The sequence below is a fragment of the Leptosomus discolor genome, chromosome 26 (assembly GCF_034619465.1).
Source record: "Leptosomus discolor isolate bLepDis1 chromosome 26, bLepDis1.hap2, whole genome shotgun sequence".
In the NCBI taxonomy this organism is placed as follows: Eukaryota; Metazoa; Chordata; class Aves; order Leptosomiformes; family Leptosomidae; genus Leptosomus; species Leptosomus discolor.
In genome coordinates, this window is record NC_141416.1 from 1,739,589 (window position 1) to 1,764,136 (window position 24,548).

Sequence of the window (24,548 nt, forward strand, 5' to 3'; positions counted from 1 at the left end):
GACCCTGCGGCGAGGCAGCACCCACAGCCCATCCCCTTGGCGTCAGGGCACCCGCGGGTGCGTGGCCATGCCCACTCCCCTGCCGCTGCCAGCCTGGCCCTGGGTCCCAGTGGGGAGGCGGAGGCACGACCGACGGAGCCCCCGCAGAGCCCCCCCACGCCCCTCACCCTGCTGTCTCAGCCCTGGCCCCCAGCTCCCACCCCCCCGCCGGCGAGCGCAGCTGCTGAGAACGGGCAGGTTGTGACACGTCCGGGGTGATGTAAACTGGAGCCGTGCCCACGCCAGATCCATGCACCGGCACCCCCCGGCCTCTCCCCCGGGCTGCGGACGGCCAGACGGCCGGAGCGGGCTGGGGGGGGGGGGCTGCCTTTTCTTTCCAGCCTGATTTCCTTAGGAAATGAGGCTGCCGGAGCCGGCCCCTGCCATAACGCCCCGGCTTGCCGCCGGATCCGGCAGTGCAGTGGAAAGGCCTTGCGGGGGGATGTGGGGGTGTCACCCCCCCAAATTTGGCATCGTAACCGGTTCCCGGGGCGCTGGTAGAGCCTCTGCGGGGAGCCCCAGGAGTGAGCACAGCCTCGTACGAGCCACCACCGAATCCTGGATGTAAATCCCAAGGGGTTCAATCCACCGTGACCCCCAGCTCGGACCGCTCCTTCCTCCCCCCAAAACCGCCCCCCAGCACCCACCGGGCCTCACGTCCTCACGCCCAGCGAAGGGCGACGGCTGGGGCCTTATCCGGCCGCTCTCCTGGCTCCGGGCGGTTGTCGGCGGCGGGTCCCGCAGGCCGCAGCTGCCCCCGGTTCCCCCCGTTCCGTGGGGGGGGGGTGTGTGTGTCTCACACGCCCCCCTCACCGCTTGCCCACCCCTGCAATGAGTTGTGTCCGGTCTCAGCCCACCTGGTCGGAGGGACCTGGCCCCGCGGTGGCCCCGGGGAGGACGGCTCACAGCCGGGCCCGCTCCGGCACACACAAAATGACTTCCCTGTTGGGAAACCACCGCTCGGCGGCTCTGCGTCACCGGCGGGGAACCGGGGAGAGGAGCGAGGCTGTTCGGGGGGGGTGGGGGGCACTCCAGGCCCCCCCAGCACTGGGGGTCACCCACCCCAGGGGTGCCCGCTGGGGTCCCCCCAAGCTCAGAAGGGAGGGCGGCGTGTGGGGATGAGGGGGTGCTGGATGAGAACCCTGGGACGCCCCTGGCTGCAGGCCCGGCACCCCCAGGATGGGGTGGCAAAGTGGGGGGAGAGCCTCCTTTGTGGGGGACGGTCGCGGCTGCCATCCCGGGGGCACCCGGTGCCGGCAAAGGTGGGGGAGCCATGCGGCTCGGTAGGGCCGGGGGGTCCCAGAAAGGCTGGAGGTTCCGGGGGTCACTCTAAGGCTGGGGAGTCCCAGCAGGGCTGGGGACTCCTGGGGTCCTGGGGGGTCCCGACAAGGCTGGGGGGGTCCCGGTAAGGCTGGGGGATTCTGGTGGGGGTGGGGGGTCCAGGTAGGTTTGGGGGGTCCCGGCAGCGCTGGGGACCCCGGGGGTCCTGGTAGCGCTGGGGGATCCGGGTAAGGCTGAGGGTCCGGACAGAACCGAGGGTCCTGGCAGGGCTGGGGGGTCCCGGTAAGGCTGGGAGGGGGTCTCGGTAAGGCTGGGGGGCTCCCGGCAGGGTTCGGGGTGCCGGCAGGACTCCCCGGTCTGAGCAGAGGGTTGCAAGGTGGGGGTCCCCCGCCGCCCCCCACTCCCGTCTCGGTGCCGCCCCCGGTGCCCCCTCCCCCCCCTCCCCGTCTTCCCACGCCGCTTTCCGGGGCCCTTCCGCGGGCTCGGAGGGAGTGGGAGGGGGGCGGTGCCGATGGGGGTCCCATTACCTGTCCCGGCGTAGGGTGCGGGGTCCCGGTGCCGGTGCCGGTGCCGGTGCCCAGCTCGCAGCGGCCAGGCGTGGCCCGGCGGGTGCGGGACGCGACGCTCCCCCGCCGCCCGGCTCGGCTCGGCTCGGCCCGGCCTGGCCCGGAGCACAGCTCCCACCCTGGACGCCGCCGGCATTGCAGGGGCCGCGGCCGGGAGGAGGGCGGGGGGAGCCGGCGGGGTCGGGGGGAGCCGGGGTCCCGGAGGGGATGGGGGTCCTGGGATCCCGGTAGGTTTGGGGGGTCCCTGTAGGGCTGAGGCGTCCTGGTGAGGCTGGGGGGGTCTGGGCAGGGTTGGGGGGGGGGGGGGGTCGCAGCAAGGCTGGGGGGGTCCCTGAAGGGTTGGGGGTCCTGGGGCTAAGCAGTGCTTGGGGGTCCCAGCGGGGCTGGGGGTCCTGATAGGAATGGGCGTCACAGGGGTCCAGGGACTCAACAATGCCTGGGGGCTTGGTAGGGGGTCCCTGGGAGGGATGGGGTTTCTGGGGGTCCCAGTAGGACTTGGGGTTCCAGGGTGTAGCAAAGCTGGGCATGCTGGTAGGGCTGGGGGTCCCCAGCTGGAGGGTCCAGGGGCTCAGCCACGTCAGAGGGCCCCACATGGCAGGGGGTTCTGGGAGCCCTGGGGGGGTCCCACAGGTCCTGGTAGGGCTGGGGGTGCCCAGCAAGACTGGGGGTCCCCACCAGGGCTCAGTTATGCTCCCTATCAGCCTTATTCCCACTTTTTCCATGGATGTGCCAGAGCCCTCGGGGGACAAAAGCACCCGGAATGGTGGAAACCCCCGGAACACCCCACAGCCAGGGTTGAGCAGCGTTGCATCACTTCCAGCTCTGGGACCTTCTGCTTGCACAACACCCGCCGTGGTCCTGCCACCGCCACCGCCGTGGTCCTGCCACCGCCACCGCCACCGCCATGGTCCTGCCACCGCCACCGCCACCGCCATGGTCCTGCCACCACCACCACTGCTGCTGGCAAAATCCTGCAGCTCCAGGCACCGGCCAAGCTAGACTGGGACCTCCAGGGTGTCCCCTCCTGGGGGTCCCCAGCTCTGGGTGAGCCCCAGAGTGTCCCTTCCCGTGTCAGCCCCCAAATCCAAACCATCCCCATCGCTCCCACTCCGTCCCGAACAAGGCGGCACTGTCCCCGCTCAGTCGGGTCTCTGTCCCGTGCCTGTCCTGAGCCGTCAGGGCGGCCCCGGCTGATAATACCCCGAGTGTTCGAGACCTCATTTCAGCTGAAGAGCCCTTTTTTTTTTTTTTTTTTTTTTTTTTTTTGCTTTGCTTTTTGTGCTGCCAGAGGACATTGTCCCCCGCTACAGCCCCCCCCAGCAATGTGTCTGCTGGGTCTGGGCAACCCTCCTGAAACCACCGAGTCCAAAGCTGCTGCGGCGAAGAGATTTCAGCCCCTGCAGAGCGGAGGGACCCCAGATTGCCTCGTCCTCCGCCTTCCCCTGTGGGGTTTGGCCCCGGGTCCCTTCTCAGAGAGGGACATCGCAGGTTTGGGTTGTCACGCCTGAGCCAGCCCTTTCAGCAGGTGTTGCCCCAAAGTGAAGGGGTTGGGCAAGGCAGATGGGTCCCATCCAGCTCCCTATCGAGTCACCCAGCCAAGCTGCACCCCGTGGCCTCGGGGATCCCCAAAAACACAGCAGCTCGACCCCCCTGGAGGGATCAGCATCCTCCACTGAGCCCCTGGTTGGCATTTTCCCTGTGCTGGGCGCTGGCCGGGCCGAGCCGAGCTGAGACCGGGTCTATTTAGGAGCAGAGGACACGGGATCCTCTTGGCTCATGGCGGTGGTGGGGAGAGGAGGAGGAGGAGGAGGAGGCAGAAATAGCCCGGCTGAAAGCCGAGCGCTGGTGAAAGGACTTGGCACTGGCAGAAACAAACCACACAGAGGGAATGAGGAGGAAAAGGGATAAAAAAAAAACACCTAAAACCCCAGAGGAATGTTGATCCTGGGCAATGCCCCGGGGAGAGGAGCGCGAGGGCTGCCCTCAGCCTCTCAGGTGTGTGGATCCAGCCTGTGCCCCCCTAAAAAAGGCTGTTTCGGGGCTCCGCAGTGGCTGGGGCAGGGAGATTCGCAGGTCAGAGGGGGTGCACTGGGGTTTTCTTTGCTGTCCCGCTCCCCAGGGTCGCCGTCCCTCCGACACCGCATTGGCACGGGGGCCGTGGTCATGGCCTGGTGCCCACGGGTGCCGTGGCGGGGAGCAGGGGGGCAGCAGGGCTGCACGAGGTGCCCCCCACCCCTGGCTTCGAAGCAGCCCTTCTCCCAGCCCTGGCAGCGATGCCGGCTTTGGGTGTCTCCCTCCTATTTCTAGCACCACGTCTGGCTTCAGACACAAAGCCGAGATATTTTTGCTCTGTAGCATCAGGACCAAACACCTCCAGACTCAGCAACGCCACAACCCCCCCCCCCAAACCCAAGCTTTATCTGTGTTTTTTCGCACCAAACCTCCCTGCGCTTGACCTGTAAAGCGCCCTCCTACAGCCCAAGGTTCAGGGGTGCTGCAGCACCCCATTTCTTCGCACACAGGTAAAAAGAAACCTTTGCCAGCTCCTTGGAGGCTGAAAACAACCCATTATCCCCCCCAGATCCTGAGCTGGAGGCTGCAGGAGCGAAGTGGGAATCGCTGCGGGAAATCTCGCATCCTCTCTAGGTTTAATACATCCCCGTCTTGGGGGTCCAGCGCGCAGGATCCCCTCCTGCGCGTCAGCGGCGGCCGTCCTCCCCCTCCCCGGCGCGGGTGGGAGCCGCTGACTCATCTGCCCATCGTCTCCCTCCCCTCCACGACGAAGGGGAATTCATCGAGCGGCTTCGAGGGGCTGCATTGCAGACCCAGACGCGCCAGCAGACAAAAGCGACGCTGCGACACCCGCAGCTTCCCAGCACAAAGAGCCCGGCCGGCATCGAACCCACCCGTCCTCGACAGGTAAGGGGTAGCGGGATGAGGGCGAGGGGGATCAAAGGCAAGAGGATGCTTTTTTTGGGTTTTAAGATGCTTGGGTAGAGGGGGGCACTGGCACACCGGGATTTTTATTTGGCGGGGGGGACATGAGCAACAACCAGCAGGGATTAATCGGGTTAAGGTGGTTTTGCCCCCAAGGGACCACACTGGTCCCGGGGGAGATGCTTTTCCTTGGGGGTGACACACCACGCAGGAGGGGGTTTCCCCCATATCGACTGCCTTTTCTGGATATTTTAACTTTTTTATTTCTTGTCACTCAATTCTCTTCCCCCCCCCCCCCCCCCCTTGAAGCTTTAAAACCTATTGTCCACAACATCCTCACCGTTAAATCGCTCGCTGCTGTTGTGCAGAGAGATGCCCAGGGATGTGTCCCCGGGGCGGGGGCTATTTCAAAGCACCGTGGCTCAATTTACCCTGGGGGGGGGGGGGGCGGGTGACACAGGAGCCTTTCATAGCCTCTGAGTTACATCGGGAATCTTAAATTTAGCAGCTGGTCACCCCTCATTGCACGGACGGGGAGCGAGGGAGGGCGTGATTCAAGGTATGTCTGAATCATCCTTTAGGATCCCAGTTCCCAGGGCTTAAAATGGGGGAACCGGTGAGAAAAGGAGGATATTTTGGGTCAGCCAGTTGATTTCTTCCTCCCCACCTCCCCTGCCAAATGCGGGGAGGTGAATGACATAATTCTGCCAGGGAAAAGCAAGTCAGCGCGGCAGTGACTCAGCTCAGGCCGCGCCGTGCCGGAGAAAAAGCTGAACCGCGTCCCCTCCCGTTCTTTCCCAGTTCTCTGTGGATCCGGGTGGGGTTGCAGGAGGGGCTCTGCGGCACGGCACGGCGGGATGGCACGGCACGGCGGGCACGCAGCCGGCACCGGCGGGGTGGGTGGGGTGCGATGGCAACGCCGAGCGACGCTTCTTCCAGCCCCTTCTAGAGGGTTCGGTCGCGGTCCCCCGGGGCGATGCGGTGCCACGCAGGCCGGGGAGGGAGGGGACGGCGTGGGGTCTGCAGGCAGCGGGGGGATGTGCAGGGACACCCCCCCCCCCCCCCCCCGCTGCCTCTTCAGTTTGGTGGAAAAAGGGTTCGTCTGGATCCTGGTTTCTGTCCCTCTCGGCAGAGCGGGATGCGGGGGACGGCCCCTCTCTGCTCCCCGCTGCTGCCACCCCACAGGCAGCGAGGTGCCCGGGATGGATTTTGGGAGATGCGGCTGGGAAAGGGCTCACCCTCCACCCCAGCCTTCCTTCCCATGCTCCCTTTTGTGTGGATGGGGAAACTGAGGCAGGGGGGCGACAAGTCCCATTGTACCCCCTCCAAATTAGGGCTCAGAGAAGGGCCGTGACCAAGGCCGTGGATAAGACCAGTGGCAGAGCTCCAGTCTGTTTTTAGACCCAGCCTCGAGTCAAACCTCCACGACACCACACTCTCCTGCCCCGCTGAATCTATTTGGGGGGGGGGGGTATTTGGTCAGTGTGGCAACGCCCGAGAGTTTCGACCACTTTGGGGCAACTCCTGGGCCATTGGTAGAGCTTTTCTCCTCCTCTTCTCTCCCCTCACCCCCTTCACAGCCCGAAAATGCTGGACACCATCAGCAGCCAGTACGATTCCTTCATCTACTGGAGGATGCCGATCCCCCGGCTGGATGTGGCGGAGCTGGAGGGGCTGGGGCTCAGCGACGTGGCCCTCTACAAACCCAAAGGAGGGCTGGGCAAGCTCGTCGGCGAGCGGGATCAGGACGGCCGGGACATCTCCGAAGAAGAGGACAGTCTGCTGCAGTTCAACAGCTTTAATTTCTGGAGAGCTCCTATCGCCAGCATTAGCTCGTTAGATTTCGATCTAATTTGAAGGCCTCCTTTCTGCCCCTCCTCACCCTCCCTGCCCTCTCCCTCTCTGCTAGGCATGCCAGGATTCGGTTTTGTTGTCAGTTTGGAGGTTGTTTTTTTGTGTTTCCGGGTAGTTTTTGACATCGCTACTTAACTCAGCAGCTTACCCCGGCCCCGATGGCGATGGGCTCTCCGCAAAGCTTCGACCTCTCTCTGCCTTCCCCCTCTTTTCTTCCCTTCTTGCAGTAGCGCTGGACGGTGCAAGCAGGGGGGTAACAGAACAGGGGGCAAACCCGAGGGGAGGGGGCAGAAATAGCCACCCCACCGCCCCACGTCCGCACGCTTGAGGTGCTGGGGGGGGTTTCTGCCACCACCCCGCACCCTGCGGCTGCGCGGCCGCGGGCGTCCCTGTGCTCTGGGCCGAGTGTTCGAGCTCATTTCTCATGTGCTTTTTTAAGAAACTCATTTGTGCAAAGGGAGCGGCGCAGGACCGATGGGAATCGCCTTCACATTGCAGAAAACATCGTCCCCGCTCCTCTCCCAGGGACACAGAGACCCTCTGCCCTCCCCTGGCCCAGTTTCTCCAAAAGCCGCTTCGCTCCTTAACCTTCCCCTTGAGAACACAAGGTGGAAGAGGCAGGGATGTGCCTGGGACACCAGCACAAACCTCTTTCTTGAAAGAAATCGTCTCTTTGAGCCTTGTGGCTTGAGCCCAAGCAGGAGAAACGATGGCCAGGAGGGTAAATACACATGGAAACGCTCCAGCCTTGCTTGGTAGGGTCAAGGCGGGATGTTCGCTGCCCGAAATTCGATTTTTTTCCTCCCTTTTTTCTCCCCCACGTGCTTTATCCCAGGTGTGACTCCTGACTGGGACAGAGGCTGGGTACGTTGTGGGCTCTGGATGGGTAAGGGGGGCTGAGCTGAAAGATAAGATGGAGAATTTAGTTTGATCTTACCCTGAAATGAAAAAGTTTCTGGTTCCCCACCTAATTAATCAACTCCTTTAAAAATAACAACAACAAAATGCTGCATTCACTCAAGTGGAAGGAAGCCTTGCGTTTTCCCCGGGGAGGTTTTCACCTGCACTCTCCCCAGGCTGAGGCTTATTTCTGAGCATCATCTCAAAACGGGGAAAAAAACCCAAATCAACCCAACTTTGAATCATTTCCAGCTTTTAAACACTTCTTTTCCCCCCCAAGATTTTATTTCTGGGAGCAAAAGACTGGTTTGTCTTCTTGAATGTGCTTTTTTTGAGTTTGATGGGGGTGATGTGGAGCATCCCAAAACTATCCTAAGAGTTGAGGGGGTACATGGCTGGGAGGAGGCTGAGGCAGCACTTAGAAGGTGCCAAAAAAAAGAGGCAAATATTGGAAAATTCTGCGCTCTGTCATGAGAAGGGAGTGCAGCTCTCCTGTAACCTCCAGAAATGACCCAGCCTGCTGGCTTTGAACCACCCGTGTGAAAACAGAGGTGAAAAATGTAAACTCTCCTATGCAGAGCTGTTTGATTTCTGCGTTCCCAGCTGGGAAAACCCACAGGAGAAGTATTTATTATGAAACTTTAAATAAAATGATTTAAAAACATACACATTCCTGTGGACACTTGAAAAAAAAATTCCACATAGGCCCGCATCAAGTTCTTCCAGTAATTTGCCATTAAATTGTTTTAAATCTTTTTACAGTGAGCTGAGAGCTGACGTGAGAACACGCGCCCACGTGTCTTCGCAAACACTGTGGAGGATTTAACGGCAGAAAAACTAAGCCTCAGGGATTATTTTAAGAACCTGAAGGATATTGTTTAAACTTCAGCTTTTCCAAACCCCACAGGAAAACGTCCCAGAGGAGCCCCAGAGAAGAAAGAGGCCCCAGGGTTTCACATTTACCTCAGAAAGAGCATTTTTAACACATTAGGGGCACCTGAGGGGGTAACACACCGCAGAGACGGGGGGCTTCGGCACCCTGAGGAGAGCCCACCCCTCGGCAAGAAGGCACCCAGGGGAGGCAGAGATACACAGACTTTATCTACGTACATATACACATATTTGTATTTATAGGCACATCTAAGGGCCGAGAGCTCTGCGGAGGACCTGGCCCCGCCACCTCACGGAGGCGCCAACACCCCTGAGCACACACCACCGCCGCCTCCCTTTTATACTTGGCGCCTAAACGCCTCTGCCGGAACTAACTGCAGGGGCGCATTACCCCCATCCGCGGTCATGCCAACTAGAGTACTTCTCTTGCTATCCTTCCGCTAGAGAAATTACTCCCCTTTTAGGGTTCCCCCGTTGCTCGCCGCCCTCCTCCCATCCCGGTCGGGGAGGGGGACGGGGCAAAGAAGGAGAAATTCCCTCAGCCCGCCCCGTGCCCGCTGCAACAGAGCGAGGGGAGGCCCAATCCGCCCTTCCTCCGCCGACGGCCGCGGACTCTTTTGTTAAGCCGCGATGTATCCTTCCGCCACGGCCTCCCGGCCTCGCTTCCGGGTCGGCCATTTTGTGTGGCGGCGGCGGGAGGGGCGGGAACAGCCGCGGAGGGGGGGGGGGGGCGCGGGGGGGGCGGGCTGGTAGCGAGGGGGGCGGTGCCGCGCGCCAGGAACAGCCGCGTGCCTGGGGGGGGGGCCCGAGCCGCCGAGTGAGTGGGGCCGGGGGCGGCGGCGGGGGGGGGGGCCCCGGGGGGGGGGCCCGGGGGGGGGGCACCCCGTGAGGGGGCAGTGCCGGGGGCCGGTTTGATGGGGTTCGGAACGGGCTGTCGTGTGTGTGTCCCCCGCGGGGAGGGGTGTTTTGGGGGTCCCGTCGGGGTGTCCGTATGGGGGGGGGGGAGCAGGAGGGGCCCTGAGGGGGGGTCCCGCCGCGGGAAGGAGGGTCCCTGCCCCGGGGGGAGCGGCGAGAGGACGGGCTCCTCGGGGGGGGGGGGGGGGTGGTGGTGTCCTGGACCCGGAGAGGGGAAAGGGGCTCCGGTCTCCTACAGGGCACGGGGGGGGCTCGGGAGTTTGAGGGGGGTCATGAGGCAGGTCTACGGAGCTGCCCCCCCCCCCCCCCCGGCTGTTGGGGGGAGGTTTGGGGTCCGGAGAAGCGCTGTCTGTCCTTTAACGTCTGAAGTGCGGCGAGGGGGAGGTGGAGGAGCCTGTCAACGGGAGCCCGAGCTGCGAGTAGTGTAAATAACTTAAAAAAAAAAGAGGGAACCTCAGTCTGAAATCCCCCCAGCAGCCGGTGGGAAGAGAGCAGGAATGCGAGGAGAGGCCTCCGAGTAATTAATAAGCGGCAAAGGTTCATTTTCAAACGAGGAGAGGAACTGGTGGGTTTTGTTAATCATCCAGCTTCTCCTTTCTTTTCCAAGCACGCCCAGAGCGGTAAACTCCAGTCTCGCCAGTACGTAAGCTGGTGGTTCGCGTTGTGAACGCAGCGTTCGGTGCAGCCGCTCATGCCCGGAAAACATGCAAGTGTTTTCAACGTGGGTGACAAGAAAGAACACTTAAAAAAATATATATATTCTCTGTCCCACAAGAAGTGAGAAAGGGGAAAAAAAAAACCAACCCACCCTCAGACTGGAAAGTCCTGAAGGGCAGAGGGGTTGTGGTAGTCAAACGCGTGCGTGGTGAAGGTCCTGGTGGTTGGTAAACTCTTGAGCTCTTGACTTCCAAGCCTCGGGCGTTGCACGGAATAACTGGGAAAAGCTGCACGTGCGGAACAGTCTGTTCTTAGAGCGAGACGTGTTTGTGGAGGGAGGAGGCGTGGGCGCCGCGTCCCGGTGAGCTTTAGGGGTGAGCTCTGCTGCTTGGCTGGAAAGGGCTTGGGCTACCGATAGCCGGTTGTCGCTGAGGACGGGGTGGGATGTTTCTCTTAAAGAACAAGAAATAAGGTGGGAAGAAACGGAGCTTTCCAGCTGTTTCACGGAACTGTGATTGAAGGGAAAAAACCATCAGTCGAGGGCCTTGGTGCTGTTGGGCCGGGGGGGGCTCGGTGCCCATTTGCACAGGCGGTCGTTTGGAGCCGCTTGCTGGACTGGTTCATGAGTTGGTGGATGGACTTTAGCGCCCGTCTCTGGTAGGCCTGGCCTACCAGCGTCACCCCCTCCTTGGGGGAAAAACGCTGTCGTTCGCTGTGGCCGTAATTACGCTGTTTTGTGTCGCTCGGAGTAAATAGAGACGCTGTTGTGCGGCACGTTGAGCGCAGCTTTTGGGTTCCGCTCCTTTTGCGACCTTGAGCAAGTCACCGGAGTCGCCAAGGTTTGTTTTACCCTCTACCGGCAGAGAACGGGGATGGTCCCCCCATGCTCCGTTGCTAGCGCTGGGGTCACACAGAGCGGCTCGGAGATTAAATCATGTTCTTAAAGCGCTTTAAAAAAAAAAAAAATCACAGCGGTGGCGTGAACAGCTTTGCCGTTGCTTTTGTAGGTGCTGCTCTTGGAACGGGATCCACATGGGCAAGTCTTCGTGTCCGTGCACGGCGCTGTTGAGGTGAGCGGGATTTTGCAGGAGCTCTGGTGGCTTGTGGTGTCTGGCCCGTTGGCCGAGCCCCCGTGCTGCCTCCTCGTGATGTTCTGGGGCATGGAGTTGTAAAATATGATAAACATTTGTGCCTGTTTATGGGTCGTGTTGGGCCCGCTTCTGTACGGGAAGCTGGCGTGTGTGGACGGGCCGTGGTGGTACAGCGCTTTGACGTGCCTCCCCTCACTGCTTTTTGGTCTGTCTGCTTTCTGTTTCTTGCTTTCCAAGCAGCTTTCGGCCAATCCTTGGTCCCATGTACGAAGATGTCCTTAGTGGACCTAGGGAAGAGGTTGCTGGAAGCGGCTCGCAAAGGCGAAGATGACGAAGTGCGGAAGCTGATGGCGAGCGGTGCTCCCTTCACCACCGACTGGGTACGTCGGGGGGAGGAACGGGCGGTGGTTTTCTGTGCGAAACGGGTCGCGCGGGCGCTCCTCGAGGCTGGGCCTGAAGCATCGAAATGGGAATCGGAGCAGGAAAACCAGTGGGGATTGGCAGAAAATGCCTCTCTGGGTTTCTGTGGCGGAGCGGGTTCCAGATAAAGCACTTTAAAACCCGAGATGTTTCTCAGGCAAAGATGAGTTGACGTTTGTGTAAAGATTGATCTCTGCCTGACGCACGAGAGCCGTGCTGCCCCGGACAGCGGCGTCTGGAGGGTTCGATGCTCTAAGAAGTGCAGTTCCCAACAGCTGAGCTAAATGATGAGTCAGGTCAAATTGGAAGAACCGTTAAACCTCTCGGCAAGAGGAAGTTCTTTTAAAAAAGCTGTATTTAATTGCTTGAACTTTCTCAGTCAAGAAACTCATCTTTGGGGTGTTTTTTTTGTTTCCTTAAAGAAACAAACCCCTGAAAACAAACAGCCCGTCCTGGGTTGCAAAGGAAATAAAAGCTTTAATGAAAGTGAAGAGTAACAGTTGGATAAAGAGGGAACCAGAGGATACCGAACAAGCCGTCGGTAGCCGTTTTCCTTCTTTGCTTCCTAACTTACCGGTCTGCTCGTTCGTAACGTTGCGAGGTGAAGGCATTAACTGTCCCGGGAAGCAGCAGAGCTTCGGAATATCGCGACGCTGCCCTTTTCTGAACGGCGGTGGAATGGTCTGCCGTGGTGTTGAAGTGGCAGAGCTGGCCTGCTGCCGTTTGGAAAAGCAGCTCCGTGATGAATGGGTGGCGCAGCGGAGAAAGTAAAAGCGTGTTTGATCTTCAAGTTATCAGATAAAACCCCGGAAAAGTTTAGCGCTTGTTGGGAAAATCATTGGATGGGCAGCCCCTACTTCTAAGTGGAGAGAAAAAAAACCCACAAGTTAAATTAGTTACTTGCCGAAGCTTCGTCACTTTGGTTACTGCCGGGCACGCGCGTGGTGATGGCTGTGCCTGTCCTCTCTCTCGCTGGGCGCAGGCAGTAACTCTCCTAAATTAACACGCAGCTCGGGACGTCGCCCCTTCACCTCGCTGCCCAGTACGGCCACTACTCGACAGCAGAAGTGCTGCTGCGAGCTGGCGTCAGCAGGGACGCCCGGACGAAAGTGGACCGGACGCCGCTGCACATGGCCGCGGCCGACGGACACACTCACATTGTGGAGCTGCTCATCCGGGTGAGTAGCTTCGGTCGGACTTCAAGGCTGGTCTGAGTCACCCTTGGAGTTTGGTGTTGGTGTTTAAGCGCCAGCGCCGGCACCGCCTTTCAGACACCGAGCGGTGCCGCGCAGGCAGGTGACGCCTGGTTTCCTTCAGAACGGGGCCGATGTCAACGCCAAGGACATGCTGAAGATGACGGCGCTGCACTGGGCGACAGAGCACAACCACCGCGACGTGGTCGAGCTGCTCATCAAGTACGGGGCCGACGTCCACGCCTTCAGCAAGTTCGATAAATCGGCTTTTGATATCGCCTTGGACAAGAACAACGCGGAGACGCTGGTGATGCTACAGGTGGGTTGAGGAGGGAGAAACTCGTTGGGAGTTCTCTGACCCACGGCCGTGTCTGCCCCAGAGCGAGGGGGGATCCTGTTGTGTCCGGTGGGATCGTTTTCTGCTTGCAGAGAGAGCCAGAAACGCGGAGGTGGACGAGGTTTGTTGGCTTTCGGCGTCAGCTCGCGCCTGCCTGCTGGGGGGCGGTGGGGATGGGGTTTTGTTGCCGGTCGTAGCGTAAGTTGCCGGGTTTCGGTGGCAGTTTTGTCACAGCTTTTGCACTGGAGCCCCTGACGTGCTGCAGAGAGGAATAATCTGCCTCTAGAACGTTTCAAGGATGCTAGGTGCCCCACAAAGCGTGACGAATGAGTGCCTGACCCCACTCTCTTTCCCAGGAAGCGATGCAGAACCAGGGAGACGCTCATCCAGAGAGACCGAATCCCGTCACCAACACCGTGACTCTCACCTCACCATTTATTCTCACGCCAGGGGAAGTTTTCGATCTCACTGGTCTGGTCTCTTCAGCAAACTCCAAAACAACCTCAGGTAAGGTCTTAGGTGACCTTGAGTGGGGAAGGCTTGAAAAAAGGTCCTAGGGCTGCTTACCAGCAGAGGGCAGATGGTCGTTTAGTAGAGGAAAAGTGGTGAAATCCGGCCAAACACGCCCAACTGCTTCCTGCCCCGGAATATTTTTGCCGGGGAAGGTAACAAAGCAGATTTCTGGCTGATGTAAATAAAAGTGGTTCCACAGTGAGCGGCGGAGCTCTGCTGAGCTCAGCTGCGGGGCTGCTCCAGCTCTGTTACAGGCAGCAGAGCTTGAGAAAATGGATTTGGCCGATTGCAACAGAGGAATAATGGGAATTGTTGCCCGTGCCAAACCCCGAGCGGTGCAGAGCGATGGGGGAACAGTTTGCTTTGTTCTTTGTTGGCTGCGGGCGCTGAGCGAGTGTTTTGCTGTACGTAAACGTAGAGTAAGGAAATTGCAGAATGAGCAGGTCTGTTGGGTCTGTCGATGGCTCCTTGTTCCTTCTGTCCCGCACGTTAGGTGGAAATAATTGTGTTCCTCGTTGTTCCGTGGGCCTTATTTGGGTGGGAAGACTTTGAACTTAAGGCTGAGTGCGAATTCTCTTTGTGCAATTCCAACTTTCATAATAACTCTTGAAGTGGATTTTCTGTATTGGGGGAAATCCAAACCGTTGTTTCTCTTCAGCCTCAAGGAGGCTGCTAAATACAACTGTTGTGGAGCTGTTTGGCCTCATCCTGCAAACGCTTCGGCATGTGAGTAATTCTTCGATTAGTGGGCCTGTTCACACGCGTGAATGTTTGCCTGTTGGCTAGAGAGGGCTCTCAAAACCCCCGGTGCTGGTGTTCTGCACTCTGCCCCAGACCTCTCCGCCTGTGCCTGCCCAGGGCGACGGCAGGAACGCTCCAGACGTGCTCTGAAAGCCGTCAGGGCTGCTCGCAGCTTTGAGGCACTGACAAACCCGCGTTTGGAAGGGGGAAAAAAAAACCCCAAAGCGTTCCTCTCCTCCCTGTGAGGAGAACGTGGCGCGATTGGCACGCGTCGCCTTCGGTCGAGGGTATGCCACGAACTCAAAGGGGTGGAAAACTTGGGATTTTTGGACCCCGGGTGACTCTGGCCACGGTCGGCGTCGCTGGCTCTGCAGACGGGTCTGGCTCTGCCTGGGAGCCAGGTAGGAGTCGGAGGCTCCCACCCTGCTGAAAGGCAACTTTGGAAACTGCTGGTTTCCAGAGGAAACGCACGCGCAGCCTGTTCAGGCCTTCTCCTGGTGCGAACGCAGCCCTTCAGTTGAAATCATTCCCCTTTTTCCATCGCCTCCACCCTTTTGAGGCGGAAATCAATCCTGTGCCCTCTCTGCCGCTGTTTCGCTGGGCTAAGCAAGCCGGTTGTCCCGAGTCCCTGGAATCCCTCTGCGGTGTGGGGGTGAGCTCTAGATGAGCTCTGGGCGCTGCCCTTGTGAACCCCCGTCTCTCCCCGCTCCTCTCCTCGTTATCTCCTGCAATGAAATCGCCTTTTTCGCTGCCGCAACGCGGCGGCGGCGGCTTATTGTCCGCGTGTGACTGGGCTGAAATACCCTGGGTTTTCCCCCCGCCGTGACCCTTCAAGCATCGGTAGTAGCTGGTCGGTGTGAAATACCCGGTGCCTCCTGCTCTGGGCCACGTCAGGAGCGTTTTTTCCTCATTTCCCACAAGAGGGCATCAGCGACTGCGCCTTCGTTACGACAAATCTCCTACTTAACGCTTAGGGCCGATGATTTTTCTTACCTCTCTGAAATTCCCTATGTCTTCCGTTATTGAAAAGGGTTTTAAATGGGAACAAGTCGCTTCAGCTGGTCTGAAGAAATGTGGCTCCCAGCTGCTGAAAACAGTCCCTGGGCCCGTGGTATTTCCACACGCCTGGCCCACGGCCTCTTGAAAGTGTCGTTCTGTGGGGAAAAAAAAAAAAAAAAGCCCCTTGACAACCTTTGTAAAAGCAGGAGCCGGCGAGAAAGAGAGGAAATCGGTTGCAAGGGTTAAGGCAGGAGAACTTTAGCTGAACTTCCCGTTGTGTGCTTACAATCTCTTTATCTACGCTGGCAAGGAGGTACAGGATCTTTTTTTTTTTTTTTTTTAAAGAGGGACGGTGGGTTACAGGCGCTGAGTTTGCGCCCGTTTAGTTCATTTCCTCTTCCATTCTTACAACGTCTGCCTTTGAATAGGGGTGACCGTGGTCAATTGGAGGAAGAAACATTGTTTTTTTGGAACCGAGAAGACTGGTTTATCTCGTTCCAATCAATACCCCCGTCGCAGGGACCCGTGGTCTTTGCGTGGCTGAACCCGAGAGGGGAGAGGAAAGGAGCAGCGTGCCCAGCACGTTGCGGCCGACTGACCGGCGCAGCCGGTCTCTGCGTGGGAGCAGAGGGCCTGTGCTGAGGCGTTCGGCCCGTGAAGTAGCGCCGGAGACTTTCCCAGCTGAGGAAGAACTTGGGGGCTGTCGCTTACTCCTAAGAGCCACCGGGTTCGAGATGTTCTGGAGGTTTTGTGAGTTTGAAAGTCGCGGCACGACGCCCGCAGCAGCCGCCCTGCGCGGCACCGCCGCGGCCAGACCCCAGCGTGCCGATGAGTGTCACCGGGCGGCGTAGCCGCGTCCTGGAATGCCACCGTGTCCCCAGGTCGGAGCTCGGCGTGCCGAGGAGCCCGGCAGGCCGCCTGCCGCTCTGCGGTTCCCGCAGCGGAGCTGGGGCCGACGGGTCCGCGTTTGCTGTTCTTTTTGTTACGCGATTCAGAAAAAACTTAGTTCAACACTTGCCTTAAATTCAATTCAAATTACCCTGAGATACCTGGAGTGGGGACAGTCTGTCCTAGAGTCCTGTCAAAGCCCTTGGTGCGGTTCGCAGAGGCGCCTCCCGTGAAAACGGAGCCGTCCCACCACCCTCCCTCCGTCGACCCCTGGGAGCCCAGGAGAGGCTTCGTGCCCGATATCTCGGTCCCCAGATGACAAAACGGTCGCGTTGCGGCTGCTTTGGTCGCCGTTCAGGCACGGCAGGTCCTGACCGTCCTTTCCTTTGCCCTCCTCTTTCCCGAGCAGGGGACTCGCCCGTCTCTACGGTGCAGTTTTCCAATTCGACGACGTCCGTCCTGGCCACGCTCGCGGCCCTCGCCGAAGTGTCGGCCCCGCTGTCCAACGCGAGCGGAGACCCAGGTAGGGGCGACCGGCCAGATGCCGATCCCGGGCTGTGAGGTTCTGGTGAGTGTCTGGCCTGGGAGTTGAAGGAAATTGAAGCTGTGGAAGTGAATTTGCTGCCTTTCAGGGGGAGGAAGAGAGGATTATAAATATTTGTGAAGCAGCGGGTTAATTTTGTTTGTTTGTTTATTCCACCCCAGTTCAAACCTCATTAAAAAACCAGCGACTCTTACCAATAGAAGTAGCTTGATTTTTTTATTAACCAAAAAAACCCCAAACCCCGATGCTCCAGAGTGGGGGTTTCCTTTAATGTATAAATGTAGATGAGTATTTGTTTGGGAAGGGAATTGTGGGAAACGCTTTCTGTCCCCAGTCTGCTGTAAAACCCTGAGCCCTGAGTCTCTGGGAGCTTTTCCTTACGGAAAGGTTGGGGCGTTTTTTGTGTTTGGGTTGTTTTTATGCTCTCGTAGGCTGTGTTTGTAGAGTGTGATTGACCTTTAATTAACTTCAGATTTAGGAATTTGATAAAGTTGAAGTTTATATAATCCTCTCGCCTTGGAATTCATTTATTTTCCCCGAAGCTAAGCGTTTTTCCTAGAATCTAGACACGAGCAATTTGCCTTCTTTGAGCTGCTGGTGCCACACCACTGGTTCCTTGACCCGTGCTGCTCGAGTGTTTTCCTCTCTGGCACCCGGAGCGCCCGCAGCAGGTCACATCCCCTCTGTTTCCTGCGCTGGGAGCAGGATGCAGCCGCGGGGCTGAAATCCTGATTGTTTGTGCGAGCCGTTGAGTCACACAAAAAGTGTCCCAGGGAGCTGAACCGCTCTGTGGTCGTCCGGCCAAACTAAACAGCCCCCTCACGGCTGCCTTGGCCGGGCTCTTGAGGCACCAAGAGTTTTTTGCGTGCGGTTTGTCCTCGTTAGAGCTGGGGAAGGGTCGTGGAAGGAGCTTTGCGGAGCCAGGTCTGCTGAACAGCTGCCCTCAGCTCCGGGCTGTGTAACTGAAGTTTGCTGGATGCTGGCACGGAGCAGTTCACACAAAAACACGGGGTTACTCTAGAAGACTTGCTCTGCGAAGGGGTAGCGGGTTTTATTTTCCCTCCCCTCCTAAGACTTAGTGGATCCCCAGATCGTTTTCCACAGGGCGGGTGTCCCGGGAGTCTCAGCTGAGCTCTTTCACTAGACTTCAGTTTCTATTCAAGGAAGAGAGAAGGAAATGCTGACTTCTTTTTTTTTTTTTTTTTTTGGCTTTATTTCTCAAGGTAAGACGGAGGAAATCGTGGAAGCGAATTCCGTCGATTCTGCCCTGCACCAAGTGGTCGGCAGCGGAGGGCAGCGCGTCATCGCCATCGTCACCGACGGCGGCCTGCAAACAGCCATCCCCGCCGGCGGCCTCGGCCAGCCCTTCCTCCTCACCGTGCAGGATGGGCAGCAAGGTAAGGAGGGGCTGAGCTCGGAAGGCAGCGCCGAGGATTAACCTCAAAAAGACGAGACAAAACAGAGCTGCTGCCCTGTCGAGCCCCGCGAGGCCGGCGGCCGGTGGGGTCTGGCGTGTCGGCGCCGTGGTGTGACCGATCCGCGCCTGGCGGCCGGGCTCCGGGAGGAGCTGAAACGTCCGTGTGGCTGACGTCAGCGGCGGAGCTCGCCAGCCCTTGTTTGCAGCTTCGTGCGCGCCGCTGCGCTCTCGTAGCTTGGGCTTTGCAGGAGAACCCAACGCCTTCAGTGGAGCGTTGCGGGAGGAGAAATGCCAAGTTGCCTTTTTGGCAGCCGGGCAAAGACGACTCCCTGGGAGTAAATCACTTGCCCGATGAAACTGCAGCCTGTTGCCTTCAGCCCTCGCTCCCTCGTCCTTGTAAAACTTAGCGTGAGGCCGTTAATATCAGCTTAAACACCCGTTCTCCTCCGTGACGCGGGTTAAACGCGGCCTGGGGCAACGTGCTCCCTCGCTTTTACAAGGCAAATGTGAATCGTGCTCAGTAAAACAGGGCAGAGCTCCAGGGCGCTGATACAGGGAATTTGCCTTTCCTCAAGGGATGCAATTCATCCGCCTGCCGGCTGCCGGCAGCTCCTGTGGCGTGTCCTGGGGAGGCTCGGTGATTTGGATTAACGGGGGCGCAGAGAAAGAGGATTAGGAGGCAGAGCAGCTCTCCTGGCCCACGCGTGCAGCGCTGCAACGTGAGATGGGTCACAGCGGCTCTGTCTTGTTTACCGGCTTCACGAGCGAAAAGCAATTTTCCAAAGCTGTTAATTATTCAGAATTATTTGCCAAATTACTACAAATAATTCCTGGCTTGTAACCCGTTCTCAGTCGGAGGAAGACAAAGGGAGAACTGTTTAGGTAGCGCTGCCTTCAGCGGCTCACGTGGTGCCTTTCTCCTCCTTCGTTGGACGAATTCTTGCTCCTGCCTTCCCCGAGCGAAGCCCGTGTTTGCAGATTTAAAAAGTGTTTGTTCTCTGGCGCGTTTGCGGCTCTGCCTGCGCGTAAAGCTGATTCGGAGCTTAGCCACCGGGGCTGGGAATTTTCGAGAAGAGCTTTCTGTTCCACTTGCTTGGCCTGTCTCGGCCGTTCGTGGCGTTACTGAGGCATCAGGGTGAGCGGTTTTGCCTCACGTGTTTTCTAAGAGGCAAATCCTTTGATTTTGGATCCTGTCGGCCTCGTTGTGGTGAAATACTCGGGTATTTCAATGGCCTGAATAAAGAAAACCAGAAGCCCGGTCCCGAGTTTCTCTCCTCTCCGGGAAGACTTGGGCATGGCCGATCCACAGGTCTCCTGCTCTCTCCAGAACCGCGTGGCGCCCTCACTTCGGAGAAGCCTTTTGGGGAAACATCTGTGCGAAACCACGTCTCGCGCCGTCTAACTTGTCACCTTCTAATTTTGCAGTTTTAACTGTCCCTGCTGGTCAGGTGGCAGAAGAGGCTGTTGTTGAAGACGGAGGTGACGCAGACGGCGAGGAGAAGCCGGCGGCCAAGAAGCAAAAAGTGGAACAAAGTGTAGATGACTCGGAGGAAGCCAAGGTAGACCCTCCCGCCCGTAGCTTTGATTCCCGTCGCCTCCTGCGTGCTCCTCTGCTGCGCTGAGGATGTCGGGCTCCCAGACGGAGCCGTCTCGGATAGAAGCGAGCTGCGCCCTGCTGGGCTGAGCCCGGGGGTGCCTCTGTCCCAGAGGGCTCGGGGGTTCCCTGCTCTTCCCGCCCGTGCTCCTGCGTTAGCGACGGACACGCGGGCGGCGGAGAGGAGCGATGCTCCGTGGAGCGGGGGCAGGAGGAGAAGAGGCAGCAAACCCGCTGTGGTGCCTGGGCCGAAGCTGAAACTCGAGGTTTTTAGATGAAGCGTGGTCGTTTACGGAGATTCTTGAGGATTTCCTGTAGAAGCACCACGCGTGGCCTCGGCTCTTCCTAAAGCAGCGGGAGCGACTCTCCCGTCGCTCTGTGGGGGAGGAAGAACGTTCTCGGCTGCCTCTCGGCGCTAACAGCCCTTTGTGTCCTTGTGTCTTGCTCCACCCGCTTCCACCCTTTGACGTTCGTCACGGTGAGATCGCACCTAACTTCCCAGTTCGTGCCTCCCCGTGTCCCAGTTGCCTCTGGTAACCCGGGAGGAGAAGCCAGTTGAACACAGCGCGACCCCAGCCCGTTCCTAGCGCGCTTTGCTGTCGTACCTCCAACCGTTGGAGCGTTTGCCGGCCCCGCTCCCTTCGTGTCGCGGGCTGGGCTCCGTGGCGGGGCCCCTCAGCTCTTGTTTTCTGCAGGACAGCGTCGAAAGGGAAGCGCTGGAGCAGCAGCTGCAAGAGGCGAACCGGAAGGCTCAGGAGTATCGCAGCCAGCTCTTGAAGAAAGAGCGAGAGGCGGAGGAGTACCGGCTGAAGCTGGCAGCCATGGCGAGGCAGCAGCCCAACGGGGCGGAGGTGACGGTGCTCGAAGAGGTCGCCGAGGTTGACCCGCTCGTGGTAACCTCGGAAGACATCAAGGAATCCGTGCTGTCCATGCTGGAAACGGATCAGCCGACTGATATCGCCGTGGAAACTGTAACCTCCTAATCCTCAGCGACCGACTGGGTTTTGTAAAGGAAAATAACTTTTTTTTTTTTTTTTTTTTTTTTTTTTTTCCCGTTGTTAAATAAGGTGCTGTTGGCCGGCGGGGCTGAGAGCAGAGGGCTGTTGTCAAAGCCGCCCCCGTCGCCGGGGCTAGAAGCTTCTCCAGCCTCTCGCAACGTAACTCTGCTTTCCCCGCGGTGCCGGAAGGTGCTTTTAAAGCCTCACCCTGAGAGGTGGGAGCTTTGGAACGAAACGTTGAGCCAGCGAGTGACACTTGGCGATGGCAGTACCTGCGTCGGCGGGGAGTGGAAGAGAAAGACCTCGTTGCCAGAGCGGCCGGTGTTGGCAGTGACCGCTCCGAGCCCAGACGTCCTGCGGTGACCCGAGCCGTTCGCTCCCTCCTGCGGGGTCGAGGCACCGGGTCTGGCCCTTCAGAAGACGCCCGGGGTCTCCTGAGGTGTTGCTCTGAAACCTTCAGAGGTGCGGAGGGGCTTTCCCCTCCAGCCAGAAAGCGAGTTACAAATTCCTCTTCTCCCAAAGCCATCGATCTTTTTGATCGAGGCAACCTTCGGTGCAAGAGCAAAGGCCGGGCTGAGCGGGTCGGCCGGAGCCTCGCGTGCCGTCGGGGAGTCCCGCGCTTCGCCCTCCTTGTGGCACGAACAAGCCGGGGCAGCTCTTCGTTTAGAGCCTTTGGCTGCCCGAAAGGGCTCGCAAAAAAGAAAATTCCTCCTCCGGGGTGGGATCTTTGGGCAAATGTTCCGTTTGAGGGGTTGGCGCCAAACGGCGGCGTTCCCCGGTGACGTGCGCGAAGCCGCGCGGGCGGCGGCCCGGTCGGGTTGGCTGTGGTGACACGAATCCTTTATTTTTTACTAAACAGGTTTTATTTTTAACCTTTTTTTAACAAGCAGCTGGTCTCGTCACTGAAACGTTCGCGGCTTTTTTGCTCTTTGCAGGCCCGTTTGGCGCCGGGGGCAGGGCGGGTTTCAAGGCCCGAGCCGTGGCGTGGGGCTCGATGGCGGAAGGTTATCGCTGAAGGTTAGAAAAATGCCGTGAACAAGTAAAGTTTAGAAAAACACCGTCACGAAGCTGTGCCATCGGTCCTGAGAAGGTTGGAGGGGCGAGGAGCGGCCCCAGCAGCTCGCCTGCTCTCCGAGAGGATCGGCTCGCCAGGAAGAGCCCACAGCTCCTCCGGCCCGTAGGTCATCGCGTTGTTGGGGATTTTTTGTCCCAGTTTTGTGACCGCTGGCGGGATTCACGGTCGTAATTCGACGTTGTGGTCCCTGCACCGCATTTTTCCGTATTATTTCTGTGCGTGTCCAGATAACAGGGGTTTCTCTTGGATCAGGTACTGCCCTTGTTAGCGTTTCTTTGCCGGTAGGTCGGCCCGTGTCCTGACGTCAGAGACGTGACACGGACTGACGAGGTCATAACGGTACGAGCGCAGCGTCACGGCTCTGAGGGAATTTCCCACCCCAGGAGGAACCCGCTTTTCATCCCCAAAACGGTCGGTTCCTGGTGGTTGGGGTGAAAGGAAAGTGGGAGCTGCCGAAATCCCGCCTTGGGCGGCGTGTCGGGGTGTTTCCCCGGGCGGGTTCGCCGGCGAGCGGTGGGAGAGGAAGGTTTTTGTGACTTCCTGGAAGGGCTTGGTGAGACTTGCTGGGTTTTGAGAATCGAAGGGCATCTATTTATAGCCAGTGCAGCTGTATTTATAGGCGAGACTGAAAATCTTTCCAAAAGGTATTTTGAAGAAGGCTTTAATAATTATTTTTTATGAATCGACGTTTGGAGAGACTCAGGTCCTTGTTATCGATCACTTCAGCGTTTCCTCGCTGCGTTCTTTTCTTCTCTTCCCCAGAACACCGACAGTTTGGGTCTGTCTGAACTAAAAACCTGTGTTAGAGGGTTCGAGACAGCCTTAAAGTCATTCCAGGCTGGTTCTTCTGATGCCCAGAGGCGTGGACGGGTGTGAGGGACTCCGTCAGCTTCGGCTTTTACCTTGTGCCTGACATTGGTGCTGCTGCTTTGTAAATTCGAGGAGCTCGCCAGCTGTAGCGTGTATAAACGCTGCGTTGTGCCTTCCAGGCTCCGTTCTCTCCAGCCTTCCCCTGAAAAAGGGCCGGTTTTGCCAAAAAGTCCCTTCAGCTGCGAAACAAACTTCCCCTTCAGAAGAAGAGGGGAAAAAAAACAGAAGTCCGTGGCGCTCAGGGTAACCGGGTTGGGTTTGCGGAGCTGGAACCGCTGGAGCTGGCAGCGTTCGGACCGCGTCGCCTCGCGGGGGGCTGCAATCGCTCCTCCATTTTATTTTTAGAAGTACTCGCGTTCGGGCTCTGGACAAAGACGAGGGAATTTGATCTCTGCCCGGCATTCAGAAAGAATTTCAACCCGGCCGCCTCTTTCACAGAAAGGATTTGGGGCTTTTTAAGCCAAGACCAGCAGTTTTCGGGTCGGTGCGTGGTCAGCCCTGGCAGCGTCGGGCTGGCGCGAGCGGGTCAAGAACCTCCCCCCGGGCCGGACTCTGCCGCGTCAGGGCTTTTCTCGCCTTCGCCGTCCTCTCGCCGCCAGGCGCAGGATCCCAGGAGGTTCAAGGCCAAACCGACCCCTTCGCTGGCCCTTAGCGAGGCCGAGCAGCCACGCTCCAACTCCGCCCGCGCGTCCGGCCCCGCCGCGAGCTCAGCATCGCCGGCATCGCCGCCGCGCTGGCTCGCGTGCTTGCGCGGGCGGGAGAATCCCGGCCCGCTTCCCGGGGCCGCCGACGCTCTTCAAACCGTTGTTTCTCCGCGCTGGGGGAGGCGGCGTGGCGCTCATTGAACCGCTTTGGGGTTAATTAGACGCTTATTTCCCCTCTCGTTCGCGGTAACCAGCTCTGAGCCGTTCCCCTCACCCGAAATCCGGAGCAGGGCGTTGTAAATCCGGTGGGGACGAGCGGAGGAGGTCACGGAAACACAAACTCAATCCAATCCAGATACCCACGAAGGGGAATAACCAACCCCGGGGGTTCAGCTGAGCGTGGCGCGCGTCCCCCCCTCACACCCCGACCTGTCGCCCGCGGGGCGGTTCTTGGTGCCAAATCGGATTATTCCTTTAATCTCGCCTTTACCGGGTTGTTTTCCCCGTGCCAGGCGCGGCGCCGGGGTATTTATCGCAGAATAAATTGCCGCTTCGTGGCGGCAGGTCTCTCTCGCGCCCCGTTAGTGCTGTGAGGAGGACCCGAACGCTTGGGACCCCCTTTCCACCGCGGGTAAATGTTTGGAAACGTGGAAATTTCAATGTTTATACCTACGGGGTTGGTTTTGTACTGTTTCTTAATAAAATACCACGACCTCAGTGAGTCTCCACCCTGTCCTCAAGCTGGGCTCGGGGCTCTGGTGGCACCTTCCCGCCCCCCTTGTCCCACCCTCACCCCGGACAGAGCCAGGCGGGCACCGGTGTGAGATCACCCACGTGTTTAATGGCCGAGCCCTGGTCCTACACGGTAGGACGAACCGAGCTCTGGCACGGCCAGCCGCCCTGGTGCCCCCCGGGGCGAGGGGGCTGCGGCCATCAGGGCGGGCGGCAACGAGCCCCAAAGCAGCGAATAAATTAGAAAGGATCAAAAAAACCACCCACCCACCCACCCGAGCCCTGGGAGCCGGCGACGTGGGGACCCCTCGGCACCCCGGGCCGCGCTGGGGGTGGCTCAGCGTTGTGGGGACCCTGCCACCCAGGGCAGGGCTTGTGGTGTGTCCCCCACCCCCACCACCAGCCACAGCAGGGGTGTCCCATGGGTGCTGGGGACCAGGGTGGCCCCAGTG

General features: G+C 59.1%; 2 protein-coding genes across 2 annotated transcripts; both read left to right on the forward strand.

The window, feature by feature from the left end:
• Positions 1–6,410: 6,410 nt before the first annotated feature.
• MLLT11 (MLLT11 transcription factor 7 cofactor) lies at positions 6,411–6,680 on the forward strand. Its single transcript, XM_009962137.1, has one exon. The coding sequence runs from the start codon at positions 6,411–6,413 to the stop codon at positions 6,678–6,680; it is 270 nt and encodes an 89-aa protein (XP_009960439.1).
• Positions 6,681–11,375: 4,695 nt separating this feature from the next.
• On the forward strand, positions 11,376–20,812 carry GABPB2 (GA binding protein transcription factor subunit beta 2). Its single transcript, XM_086478289.1, has 8 exons — positions 11,376–11,511; positions 12,562–12,729; positions 12,869–13,063; positions 13,438–13,588; positions 16,632–16,745; positions 17,990–18,163; positions 19,609–19,742; positions 20,473–20,812. The coding sequence occupies exons 1-8, from the start codon at positions 11,404–11,406 to the stop codon at positions 20,758–20,760; spliced, it is 1,332 nt and encodes a 443-aa protein (XP_086334415.1). The 5' UTR covers positions 11,376–11,403; the 3' UTR covers positions 20,761–20,812.
• Positions 20,813–24,548: the final 3,736 nt, after the last annotated feature.

Coding starts and splice junctions, on each gene's coding strand:
- MLLT11 (XM_009962137.1), top strand. CDS start 6,411: ATGCTGGACACCATCAGCAGCCAGTACGATTCCTTCATCTACTGGAGG.
- GABPB2 (XM_086478289.1), top strand. CDS start 11,404: ATGTCCTTAGTGGACCTAGGGAAGAGGTTGCTGGAAGCGGCTCGCAAA. Junction 13,589..16,631: donor AAACTCCAAAACAACCTCAG/GTAAGGTCTTAG, acceptor TTTCCCGAGCAG/GGGACTCGCCCGTCTCTACG. Junction 16,746..17,989: donor CAACGCGAGCGGAGACCCAG/GTAGGGGCGACC, acceptor TTATTTCTCAAG/GTAAGACGGAGGAAATCGTG.